Source organism: Python bivittatus, unplaced genomic scaffold, assembly GCF_059951505.1.
Source record: "Python bivittatus isolate LINGU-HERP-01145 unplaced genomic scaffold, Pbiv_v1 ctg000850_np1212, whole genome shotgun sequence".
Classification (NCBI taxonomy): domain Eukaryota; kingdom Metazoa; phylum Chordata; class Lepidosauria; order Squamata; family Pythonidae; genus Python; species Python bivittatus.
In genome coordinates, this window is record NW_028277112.1 from 36903633 (window position 1) to 36917164 (window position 13532).

General features: G+C 36.8%; 1 protein-coding gene across 5 annotated transcripts in view; it reads right to left on the bottom strand.

Annotated features, from left to right (window-relative positions):
- Positions 1–4478: 4478 nt before the first annotated feature.
- The window catches only part of LOC103056541 (TLE family member 4, transcriptional corepressor), a 153193-nt gene continuing 144139 nt past the window's right edge, over positions 4479–13532 (bottom strand). For 3 of the 5 annotated variants that reach the window (XM_088130532.1, XM_007423932.4, XM_007423930.4), the window contains 6 exons: positions 11864–12111; positions 9849–9996; positions 9223–9373; positions 8912–8988; positions 7054–7493; positions 4479–5454 (listed from right to left, as the gene is read on the bottom strand). In XM_088130532.1, coding sequence (XP_087986658.1) covers positions 7386–7493; positions 8912–8988; positions 9223–9373; positions 9849–9996; positions 11864–12111 — 732 coding nt within the window. In that variant the 3' untranslated portion in view covers positions 4479–5454; positions 7054–7385. The remainder of the gene's footprint in view (positions 5455–7053; positions 7494–8911; positions 8989–9222; positions 9374–9848; positions 9997–11863; positions 12112–13532) is intronic. The other 2 variants (XM_088130533.1, XM_007423931.4) reach the window with 1 other exon arrangement.

Here is a 13532-nt window from a genome sequence, read left to right on the forward strand (position 1 = left end):
ACAAGGGGTTGGTATCCGAACCCCACCCATTTCCCAGAGGACCCTTTAAACAATAACCTCGTGGTCACTTAAAATTACTCATATGCGTAAATTGGAATCTAGCTAAGAGATGCAAAAATGAATATATCCTCTCCCCCCTCCTTTTGAAATACATACGCACACAGATCTATGCAAGGGGAAAAGGCACTGGAAATTACAATCCCTGTATGGCTCCAACTCACCTCCAGTTCCATTTAGGAACGTATAGTTTTATAGGCTAGCTTAGTTGAAATGACAGCAGCTTTGACAAGGAGGGAAAGAGCCTACATCTTCCATTTTCCACATGATCTCCATGTGGCCTCTTTCTAAAAGCTAGCAATGGCTTGGCTATCAAATAAATTCCAACAGAGTTCCTTCTATTGCTCCTTTACCTTGTCAAAGTCAAAAAGTTGATAGATAAGTGCCCCCACTTCATATTAGTGATCCCTTGGGTGTTTCACTCTTTTCTTAACCTATGGTGATTATCACCATGATATAGTTAGTGGTCTTCTCTCACAAGCCAGGACAGCAAACTGAAAGAGTGAAGACAACTGTATTGTTTGTTTCAACTATATTCACAAAGTCTGCCTGACTCCATCAAATGCTGATGAATTGGAAGTTCACTGACATGTAGCCAATAATGTCTCTTGAAAAATAGCAATTTCCAAACATAAGCTTGCACCTTTGTTTTAATGCATCAGCTACACAGAACATGAGCAATACATATTTAGGAATAATATTTTATGGGCCTAAGAAAAAAAAGTTTGTTTTTTTTTTGCTTTCACTTTGCTTCCACTTGTCCATCAGCCTGACAGAGCCTTTCACTTCACTTCCAATCACCCAAATGCAAAGGTAGGCTACCAGGAAGTCTGTTTAGGATGAGAATCATATAGCATGGTTTGATTTTAATTATACAAAATCCTGCTCTCCACAGGAAGAGAAACTTAATTCTAAAGGAGTCTCTATCAGTATTTTACCCATTAGTAGAATGGTTGTGTATTATTTTATTACGTATCTAATTTTTCAAAGCGACCCATAATTTTGGGAACATAATGGAAGAGAGGCATTAAAAAGGCACTTTTCCACAAGTATAGGGACCCATCTTCAGAAATAAATAAATTAGCCTTTCTCTTTGTAACTGAGCTTAGATGCTACCCACTTCCTGCTCCCAAAGAAGGCACAGTGTAGCAATTCAGCCTACTTCAGACACTTTAGTATGGGTAAAATTACACAGATAACACTCTTGAGAAGCTACATGGTTCCCACAAGATGCTTTTAGCAATTACTGATTGTCATCAAATAAGTATTTTTAAGATACTATACTTAGTGTCATTCCCCCCAATTTCCTTTCTATTTTTATTAAGCCTTGAATTTTGTTTCATTCCCCAATATAGAAAATTCATATCCTGGACTTATTCTTGAAAACCACTTATTTAATCGGATGAATACTTCCCCACAAAACAATTCTGAGTCTGTGCACACACACGTGCACACACATACAATTTAGAATACACACACACACAACCCTACACCGAAGTCGCCCACAGTTTATCTTTCAGGGGGAAAAAATGACAATTCATAGCCTTTACTACTTATATAGAATGCCATACTGTAATTGTAATAGTGCCCCACATTTGTTTGCCCAAAATAGCTTCCCCTTAAATTTTGCTTCAACTTTTCAGTAGGTACTATTCAAATTGATAACATAATATTCTGGGAAATTCTTATCTCCTCCTAACATTCCTACTTTGAGAAATTTGAAAATGCTCAGTTTCACTAGCAAGATATTCCTCTTGGTCTCTACAAAAAGCACAATAGTTTTATAAGGACTGGGAAAAATAGCAACATTTTTTTGACTCAATCTATATGAAACCAAGTGAATGACAGACATGCTTTAGTGCAGTCAACAGCAGTTTTATGGACATGTTGTAAATGTCAGACTACACCTTTTTTAATAATAAAAAAGACACAGTAATACTGTTTCCTTGTATCCAGGACAGAAAATCATTTGATAAAAGTAAAAACATTTATTGGGTTTGACACTGAAAAAAAAAAAAATACTGTGAAGCAGAGAGACTATATTCCAAACGTGAAGTCTCAAAGGTTAGGTTAAGAAACTTTTGGTTCAAAAGCAAATGTGGCAGATACATAATTTAAGAGCTTGTGAAAGAGAAACTTCTGTAGCATATTTTTTCATGCTTCATCTCTCCTGTTAAACACAAAGGGGACACACTGTGGAACAAGGGAAGCTTAAAGAATCAGTCACCATTGTGCCCGTTATTTCAGAATGCTTCTGTTGTTGCCCCAAACTATATTACATAAGCAGGAGTGAGTCACCAAACCCTTAAAATCTTAGTGCACAACCCTTTATACAAATAAGGATGACAACTTCTTAATCCATCCCAAAGAATATGAATTTTTGGCAATTCATTTGTGCTAGAATTCCAATTGTGATTATGCATTATTTTTCAAAATCTCGTATAAGATTAAAGATATAAATATACCTCAGATAAAAATATACATGAGCAAATAACAACTACCAAATGGTATCCAGCCAGTAGCATGTGCTGTTCCTATAGAAGACCACTTGAAACCATGACCGCAGAAGAAATGCTGAGAAGAAAACAATTTGAAGGATAATTTTATGATCAAGCTTTAACTTTATCTTCAGTAAAATCGGCAGCAAGGTGAGATGGCAACAGTGATCAGATCTCATCTCACTGAGAATTGATTAGTGCAATCCTAAAATATCCAGTGGGATATTTTTCTATTCAGCATGCAATGGAAGCCACTGAATGAGTATACTATGATGATCATGCCATACTTGAATGTTCCACTTCAACAGCACTGAAATTTACTGAACAGTTGCCAGATGAAGTGAAACACTTATAGAAGCACTTTATCCCCAACATTTTCCACCTAGGTTGAGTGCTCCAATTAGAAGGAAGGGCTTCCCATATGAATAAAACCCTGGAGGGCCTAAATGTATAAAACAGCTTTGGAGGCCTCTTGCTGTGTTGACTTCTGAAACTCCCCATCCATGATGGCCTTGGATATCTAAGGATAACATACACTGGAATATGATCTGCTCTCTAATCTATTCATAAAACTACAAAAGCAAGCTTTCATGAGCAAAGATGTATTTATATCATAAGCCAAAATCAGGCTTATATTTAGGTTTAGTAATGCCTTTTTGGTAATATCATAAAAAAACACATGGAAAGCTTCTGTTAGATGCTCCTAATTTATCTTAACACAACTAGAGCTTTGAAAATTGTACTTGTAGAGAAGGACTATAACTCTGTGGCTTAGCTGTACTGGAGATATACCCCTCCCCAATAAATGTATATGTATGCATATCTTTCTTGCCAGAAGCCACCCAAAGGGCAGCGCTAGGAAAAAATGTAGTTAATAACTTTGGATCAAAATTTTGTTTATAAATCTACCCAATCCACATATACCAACCATTCTCCCACATGCACAAGTACACACACACACACACACATTTATATTCCCTCCCTTTAGCAGAAACAGCAAAAACAAAAGGGGGGTGATGGAAGACCAGGATAGAGACTGAGGAAGGGGAAGGTGTAGCTGCACTGGGAAGGGAAGGGAAGGGAAGGGAAGAAAAGAGAAAGAAGGAAACAGAATTTGATGGAGATGAGGTAGGGAGAAGAGATAACAAAGAAAGACCAAAAAAAAAATCCCATTTAAGCAATATAAAAAGGATTAAAATTCATCAGGTAACCAGTCCCTCCCTAAATACGTGTATTGCTTTAGATTTGAAGAGAGAAAAATGGGCACATGTGGGCACACACATAGAAACTTAAACCAATTATGTCTTTTCTTGGGATTATGTTGCAGCATGGAGGGCAGCCATGTGAACCTGGGAAAAGATGCAGCTATTTAAGGAGCTGCTGACAGCTGCCATATTAATGCCCAGCACTCTTGGAAGCATTTTTTTGTTTGTTTGTTTCCTTCAAATCTGAAGCACCATTCAACACTACTAAATATGGATAATCTTCAAATGTTTCCATGCTCTTCAGCACCTATATCTCTAATTGTTTATACCTCCCATCCATTTGGGTTTTTTTAACAGCAACTTCAGTTCTTTTCAGCTTATGTAACATAATGGCACACACCTACCACATTCATGGGCTGGGAAAAAAATCTTGTCTTTCTACAGGCTAAATAGAAAACTATGAGTTTTTTTCTAACAGTGATTTGTTGAACAAATCAGAATGGGTTGGCTCACATGCCACCCTTAGTTAAAAACCAAACACATTGTGGTTTACTGCCATGTGCAAAACAAGTCACTTTGGCTGTACTATAGGAAGAAAGATATATTAATGGAAACCAAATGTCGCTGCTGAAATCATACCTGGCACTTACATCTACAAAGTTGCCAAATAATTCACTTCATATAATCACAGAATGTTTTTGTTTAATAAACTCATTCAGAAAAGAAAATGGAATGGGAAATATCTTTTAACATACATCACGTGTTCTTAGAGTAAGTTAAAAAAGCAGTAACATCTGTTTGATGGTTTCATATTGCATCACACAAAAGAAGGAAAAAATAGAAAAAAAAACTTTTCTTACAAGTTACTTATGTTTAATGCTTAAAAGTTTGAATGCACAAACAATAATCTACCATTATAGAAGTACTTGTGGTCAATACAATGCATTAGAACTATGTACAATGACACAGTTTAGTATCAAAATCTTTCTACACTGTAGAGTATTACGAAACTGTTAATAACATCAAACACTGAGCACTTAACACATTATTATTATTATTATTAATATTATTATTTGCTACCACATTTGGAACTTCAATGAACAGTCCATTTTAACTTGCAGCATTAACCCATTTCTAGTATGAAATTAAGTAATTTTCTACTTACACAATAAAGGTTTATCTACACAGTTCTTTTGATTTTGATCCATAGCAGCAAAGGCACTGTACATCAGCAGATCCACAGACTTAAAGATTTTTTTTTTAAAGCATTCAAAAAGAATATGTCACAGGTCATAGTTTAACAGCAACAACAACAACATAAAAAGATAACACAATGGTTTCTGGCACAATGGCTCAGCCTGCGTCCATTTCAGGGACGTTCAACTAAGACTTGGATAGAACTGGCGGTAAATAAAGCAAGTCCTTCTCTGAGTAAAAATCCATTTTGTTCTGCACTTCAGAATGAGTGCTCTTCTAAATTCTAACTCTGAGGTTCTCACTTTTATAGTTTGTATTCATGTAGGAATCCATTCCCTTCTCAGTGCCATCTCCAATGAATGTATCAAATATTTTTTTCTGTAATCTTTGTAACTGCAAAATTGCCCAAAGATGCACATCTTTCTTTTCAAAGAAATGTAGCAAAAACATCCAGAAAGAATGAAGATGATCTTTGAGACACATTATTGTACTTCTCTCTGAAATATACAAAATAAAAGTGATATTAAAAATTCTGAGCAATGCACTTTACTTAAAGGTCTCAAAGTATAAACATTACATACAGGAGGTTTACAAAACACTGTAAAATGGCTGCTTAAAATAACCGTTAAGAGTAGCTGGTTTTGGCTTGTATTTTCACAATTTCTTGCATTTAATTTTCAATTAGAAATATGAAGTTACTGAATTTGCTCAAAATATGGTGCCCAAGAAAGCATGCATGATTCCACTCTCCTCTGTATGCAGCTGCCTCTCAGAACAGAGCACACACTCTTAACAATGTTAAGAGACATTGTAAACACCAGAACTTAAGGAAATACTCATTTGAATCAGAAACTGATATTATCTGAGCTACCCAAATGATTTCTAAACATCATAAGGATATAGTTAGGATACCAAACCATCCAAGAAAATTTAAGTGACTGACAATTTAGGCTTAAATAGTAAGAGTGGTCTGATTAAAGAAAACTTACTGATGAGTAGAGGCTATACAACATGGTGAAAGAGGATTTTACTCCCTTCTCATTTTCGATGGATACCTTAGCCTGCTATGTTCACATATAGGCATAATGTTTTGCAAAAAGGAGGAGATAATACAATGCAGTGTATATTGATCAAATCTATAGATTTGTTGTCCATTATTGCCTGCTTTCAGACATAACCCTCAATTACAGTTTGGTGCTATGGCATCCTTCCCTGACCTGAGTTCACTCCAGATGTATAAACTTTATCGTAAGCAATGGCTGGGAATTCTGGAAGCTGAAAGTCTACTCATCTGGGCAGTGTCCAGGTTGGATAATACTATGCTGTGGGAATAAACTTGGCTAAACCTTGGATATGTGTGCTTCCCCTTCCCTTTTAGTCTAATGCAGCTGCAAGGAGAACAAAAACGTTTTCTGTTTTATACAGCTTCTCTCATTCTTGATTATTGGCTATATTGGCTGGGACAGTTGTAAGTAAGTCCAAAACAGCTGAACAGCCTGAAGTTGAGGAAAGCTAGTTTAAGAGAAATAAACTCAAGACTGCAGACCATGATTTGAAGTATGTTTTTTTTTTCTAAGTCCCATTTAATATTAACCAGTTTGTCTTAGCAGACATAGTAAGTATCCATATTTTATTTATAATGAAAATGAATGCTTTTCATTTCATTGCATACACCACAGAAAGAGGCTGTGATTTTCTGAAGGTTCATGCATGCAACACTTAATGATAGATTAGTATTATTTCTGGAGAAAGCCATAGTCTGGGAGCTGGGCCTATCGTTACTGAAATGTCCTTATTCTGTTCAGATATTATGACCATTCATATTGGAGTGGCATGATGAGTAATGGAGAAAAGATCCTGTTTTTCCACCGTGTTTCATATTTCATATTCCTAGAGGCGAATATGAACCAGGTCATTGCCATTTGTAGTACTGCATTCTTTTTAAACTATATGACTTTAATGAAACTCTTGGCTCAAATAACATCTGCATAATTTATGTAGATATACATAGTCAGCAAAAAAAAAAATGTAATTGCCCTTTACTTCCCAACAGTCACGCACATCCCAACAATATAGTCATCAAGAATGCAACGCACCTTCAAATCCAAGGCAGACGCAGACTACTTTATTTAGTCAGTTCCTTGTTAGAAAGTTTTCTTTAACAAAATAAATACATTACAGCTATGTTACATAATTAAAAGAGTCAGTTCCCTGTTAAGTATGCTTATTCCATCTTCTTCCAAGTAGATAGCTGAAGATTTGGTATTACATGTTCTTAATGAATGCTTGCTATTAAATAGCAAGTCTAGTGGGAAAATTCCACAACTGTGTTGAACATTTTCATCCCTCAGTTTGGGAAACAGAAAAATAAAAGTAATATACAGCAAAGTGCTACTAGGAGGAGTACTGTTTTCATTCAGATTTGTCTCTAATAAATAACTTCATAGACTGTAGCCTTCTTGTCCCCAGAGCCAGTGACAATGTATTTGTCATCCACAGAGATATCACAGCTAAGTACAGAAGATGACTCTTTGGACTAAAAGAAGAAGAAAAAAGTGAGTGTTAACCATTCTCTGCATAAATCAGATGAAATAGTAAATTAGTTCCTTTTAAGAAATAAAACAATTACAGGATGGTTCAATTATATATTTCTGCTTCCTGTCTGATATTATTCTCCAGTCTGTGCATCTTCAAACTTAATTGCAGTTAACTCTCCAGGCTTGAGAGAATAATAAGGTTGTCCTTGGCATACATGTACTCTTCTCTAGAGATTAAAATCAACAAAACACACTTGTTACACAGACAGCATTATTTTCTTTCTTGCAGCCTTGAAGAGTTTAAATAAAACAGAAGTGACCTAATGTTATTCATAACCAATTGGGATAACCAGATGTCTAAAAGCAGCCCACATAGTAGGCAGTTTGTGATAGAAAATGAATGGTTTGGTTTGCTTAAATACAGTTCAAAGCCTACTTTTAGCTGAAAAATCAGTCACACACTTCATGCAGTGCAGAAAAACTTGGAACCTAGCTTGCATTCGGGCATCACAGTGAGAACAATTAGGCCACAGTGGTCATGTCAGCCAATTGTGGTTTTGCTGCCTGATTGTGGGAAATATGCCTGAAACCAAATAGAGGTGTGGCATGTGAAAAATGCAAAAGGCAGACAGAGTGGGGTAAAGGGAATGCTTAGGAATGCTGAAGAGGAATTCCAAACTCCACAGTAACAAAACAAGAAACAGACAGGTAACGCTAACCAACCTTGGTGTCAGGAAAACAGTGGGAAACATGCTTATGCATGGAGGAAAGGCTTCTGAGACAAACTAATGAAGTGTCCACACCTGGCTTCAGATGACTACACAAAGTTACCAAGAATACCTTTAAATTCTCCCTAGTGAACTGTGTGGCTTGCTCCTCTTTTATAGTTTCTACTGTTTTGTACAGTATTTGATGGACTTCTCCTACTACAGCATTATCCTTATTATAATACTGTTGTTATACGACGTGTATGCATGTTTATACACATGTATGCCCACAACAAAAAGTTCAGATTGCTACAAAGATTCCATTTTGTAGCTTTGTAACAGCGTGGAAGAAAAACAACCATTATTACTCTTTCACAGTTATTTCGACATAGGGGTTGGAAATGGATGCAGCGTAAAACAAAAGGTGTATAAGCAGCAAGGCTTTAAAATGTTATATAATGATCTCAAAGGATGAATACTGCGACACTACTTAGAGCAGATTTGGTCCAGTGATGTGCAAATTATCCGGCCTAAGCTAAAACCAAACACTTAAAACTCAAGTTTCATGATAACAGCCCACCACTCAAATCTGCCCAGAGAACATTCATATTCTCCTCCTCCATTTCTCCTTCCTGAACTGTTCTATGCTGGATGGCTAGGTGTACTTGATTTGGGGGCTGAAGGGACAGGGATTGGGTAATGATTTTTACCTGAAATATACTGGCTCCATAAGGTGTTCTCCATGCATTCAGAAGATTATCCTTTCCAGTGCTTACAAACCATTTGCCTGAAAACATATTTTGTATTATAATTAGAGGAAATTGATTACTTCCATATCAGCAAAACTCCTCTTTCATCCTCTTATCTCCCTGCCTCCATTTCTGTTTTCTTCTGGTCAAACTGGACCAACATTTTACAAACATGCAATCGCACATACAAAATCTAGCTTTCCCTTTTCTGTTTTTATTGGAAATATATTTGGCAAACAGAAGATAAAGCTAGCATATACTAAATTGCTTACCACAATGGGCAAATTTAAGGGATAACACACAACTCTCATGAAGATGTAGCTGATATTTGTCTGGTTTTGTGACATGCAGCACTTCAACATTGCTGTTCTCCATCCCTACTGCCAACCATTCTCCAGTAGGGCAATAGCCCAGTGAGAAGATCTGGAATTATAAATGCATACAGATTATGACTTAAATACTTGATGACATAATTACTATTTTTTGAAAGACAAAAAACAAAACAAAATAAAAATCCATCTACAGTTTTCTTTAAAAAGATGGCATTACTGCAATAGATCAAGACAATCAGCTCCTATAACTAAACCCAATTAATGCTGGGTAACATATATTAAATGTTTTTAAATGGACTGAAATAATATTTTCAAAGAAATTATCTTGGAATAAGTTCTACAGAAAGGACTCATGATCATCTGGAGGACTCCTTCAGTCTGACAGTTGCAGTTTGTGAATAAGACTCGACTACATCTTGGGGATAAAGGAAGAACTATTATCTACCTAAATCAACAATGTTTGAAAAAAATACTTCCCTTCTTGCCCCAATCTACTAAAAGAATGCAGAAAGCAAAACTGAAGACAACAATGACTTTCATACATCACGGATTCTGTAGAAGAGTACCTGGGATGTGAAGTCATGCTGCTGTAGCTGCCTCCCTTCCCTCAGGTCCCAGGATCTCACTGTATTGTCCAAGCCTCCGGTCCAGAGCTTAGTGCCATCATTAGAAATGTCAATGCAGCTGGCTCCATCTGTGTGGCCCTGGAATTGCCTAAATACGCCAAGTTGGGGTACAATCACTTTGGAAAAATGTTTTCTGCCGAAACATTTAAAAAGCTTCCATGCTAATTTTTAAGTGCTCCCAAAATAATAGAGAAAGCAAGGCAATGATTTCTTGAAGGGGAGAAGGATATCTACTGAATTTTAAAATGCTGGAAGCACCTTTCTGAATTCTCTTTCACACATATACAGACTAAGACTACAAAGGAAGGAACATTTTCAAAAGGATTAATGCAGTGAGGATGGGTATTTTCAAAGGGACTTAGAAAGGCTATATGTTTTATTACATTATAAGATTAATCTGCTACAATTCTAAAGTCCGGAGTAGAGCAGCATAGAAATACCAGTAATAAACAAATTAATAAATAAAGGCTTATATTTGAAGAAGAGTTCTGTGTAATAAAAAGCCCTACGTTTCCAGCTTTTTGAATGTTAATTGTTTCAATAAAATAATGTCTCTTACTCTGATATTTTTTCTAAAGAGACCAATATAATTAAAAAAGTGTTCCAATTATGATTTGGGGGGAATATAATCAAATAGAGCTTAGTATATACCCAGGACCATGTCTTCTATCCCTGTGAGACCCTTTTTTTCAAGGTGTTAGGACATTCAAAACCAGCTCTCTATTTAAAGAACAAAACAAAACACCACCAAGATTCTTAAGCCACCTTCAATCATTGATAAAGCATGTACACTCTGCATGAGAGTGGGGACAGATCATTAACTCTATCATTTGTTGCGATCCATGTCACCCTTCACGCCTAGGGGACATGGGGGCTCTCTGATATTTACAACCCTGGTTTTCCAGGACCCTAAAACAGAAAGGGCATCTTGCTACTCAAAGATACCCTCTACACTCAAAGGTTGAAAAGAAGAGGGAGATGGAGCAAGCACTTTTCTCTCTTTCTTTCCACACAGTTGATCCCACAGCCTTTGTGAATGTCTGAACAGGACTTCAAAGTGGTTTTAATACAGAATATTCTCAATTTGGTTATGAGCTGATGACATCTCATGCTTTCACAGAGAATTATTCTTTAGATTCTGCACAGGCTATTCGTTTTCATTTAGTTTTCCTTTCCACTAGAGATAACTGCAAACCAATATATCTCTGTGAATTCCCAGCCTGGGGCTACTCAAACCGCTCTCTCTATTTAATTAGGTTTACTACCTGCCCTGCCCTCAGATCTCAGGAGCAAATTAAATTCAGACATAACATTTCTTCCCTCACCCCCACACCCAGGACTCATAATGAGACAAAGAAGAAACAACAAAGGCAACGATGGATTTTAGAAAAGAATAAAAACACAAATGGCTGGTATACTAGTGACACTTTTTGGCAGGAGCCCAAAATCATATCCACACGGTCATTACCATCTGCAAGCATATATCTTCTATTGCCATCTAGTTCTTCCTTATCCAGTTACAAAGACATAGTTTTATTTTCATCTCCCTACAGTATCTACATAAAACTGACATTCTAGTGGGTGCCCTGAGGCATACCATGAATTTTAAAAATCAACAGATTCCCGCACCAATCAGAAATCTAGCTCTTCAGTGCCAGGTGACAGACAGACATACAAACTTGAGCTCAGCTTAAGGTTGAGAGAGCTGGCAATGGTTTCTGTTGGGGAAATAACAATTTGCTTATGAATTTCTTCCATGATAGAATGAAAAGGTTCTAGGCACACAACAGGCCCTATGACTCTTCTCTGCCTAAAAATGGCATATCAAAGATGGGAGAAATATTCTGAAACTTAAGGCACTTTAAGCAACTTCATAACATGGCAACACTGAGGGAAAAAGACGGCTCCTTTCAACAAGTTTACTAATGCTTTATAATCCAGTTTGACTGACCTACCTGACCAGGGTCTGATTATGCAGATCCCATACTGCAATGTTCCCATCGCTACAGCAAGAGAAGCACACTTTGGAATCTGGGCTAATTGCTAGAGCATAGCAGGCAGGAGCTGAGGATGTCAGCTCTGCTTTAATGCGTGGAGTTGGGGCTGCTAGGTCCCAAATGGATAACGTGCTGGCTTCCCCACCAACAATCAGGGTGCGGCCATCTGGGAGTAATCTGCAGGAGCGGATGTAGTTATCTCTGTTCTGTAGACATAGAAAGCACCAAGAGATTACTCAGAAGAAAGAAAAACATAATAAAATGAAGCAGAAATCTATAAAATTACTGTATTCCCTCTTGGTTTTAATGAGCTCACAAACCATTTGAATGCATGGCTAAAAAACCACCTGAAACAATGCTTTGTTTTTGTTTAAAAAACAGCCATCATTCTCAGCAAAAAGTTATCTTTATAAAATCTGTCCCCACTACCAATAAGTTGCAAATATCTGAATGCTCGCTGCAAAAGTGATCTGGTAAATACTGATGGATCTCATTATTCAGAGAGGTTACAATCAACATACATCTATGGATCATGAAACCTCAAATAACAAAACACTGAATCTATGGGAATCAGAAAGATTTGGTTCTGGAGCCCTGGAAAATACCCTCCCCACCCTCTCTCTGCCTTTTGAACTTGATGCTAAGATCTATTAAGAGTCGAGAGAGTTTCATATTCTCTCTCAAAACTTTGTGCTGAGATTTGCCCCTCACTTCATTTCAGCTCTCTGCTATGCATTTGTTCACTTTCACTGTGGAGGAAATAATATTAAGAGGAGGATAACATAAGGTCAGAAGGCTGCAGATCACTGGGATCACTGGGAAATTGTGGGGGTGGAGGTTGGACGCAGATTTCTGCAAATGTGCAAAATGAGAGATGTCAGAACAGCATGTCAAAAACCAAATATAAGTTTAATTGTTTAATACAGATAATGAGTTCTGGTCTATAATTAACAGCTGCAGATACATGAAACCATGGATGAGACTGCTAGTAACAAGGTCCACCTGTTCCTTTCATAATCTACTCCTAGAGTTCAGCATACTTTCATTTGGCAGTGTTTTCAACAAAAACAACAATGCATTATGAATAGGAAAATGACAAAGGAAAAGCTCACAATTGGGGTTCTAGTTATTAGACAGAATTAATATTCTCCTGTCTATTGTGGGAGTTTTACCTTGTCTCAGTGTAGGAGAAGAGTACTGACATTTGGATTTGGATGATTCTTATTTGAAGATGAAAAAAACACAGGGAATTGTTTCTTCATCTTCCAAAAGGTACAGACCTACTGAAGTGTAGTGGATCAAGCTTTAAATTGAAGAGTATGGAATTAAAATCTTACTTCTAGCTAGTTAGGTTTAATGGTATATCTAGTTAAGCTCTCCTACTGTCACACTGGTTTCTGTCAATGGCATACCCAATGAACCTTTAAAAATCTGTCCCAAAGGACTGGGAATTCTTCAGTGCAATTCTCCAGTGCAAATGTTAGGAGAAGGTCCCATTGCATGAGGAAAATGGTTGCATTTGTAAACAAGGATCCTTCTACCTCTCAATTTAAGTACATTGCCTAACTTCAGACACGTAACCAATATTGTTAAGCATGACACTTCTGTTAAAAAATGGAGGGGTCCT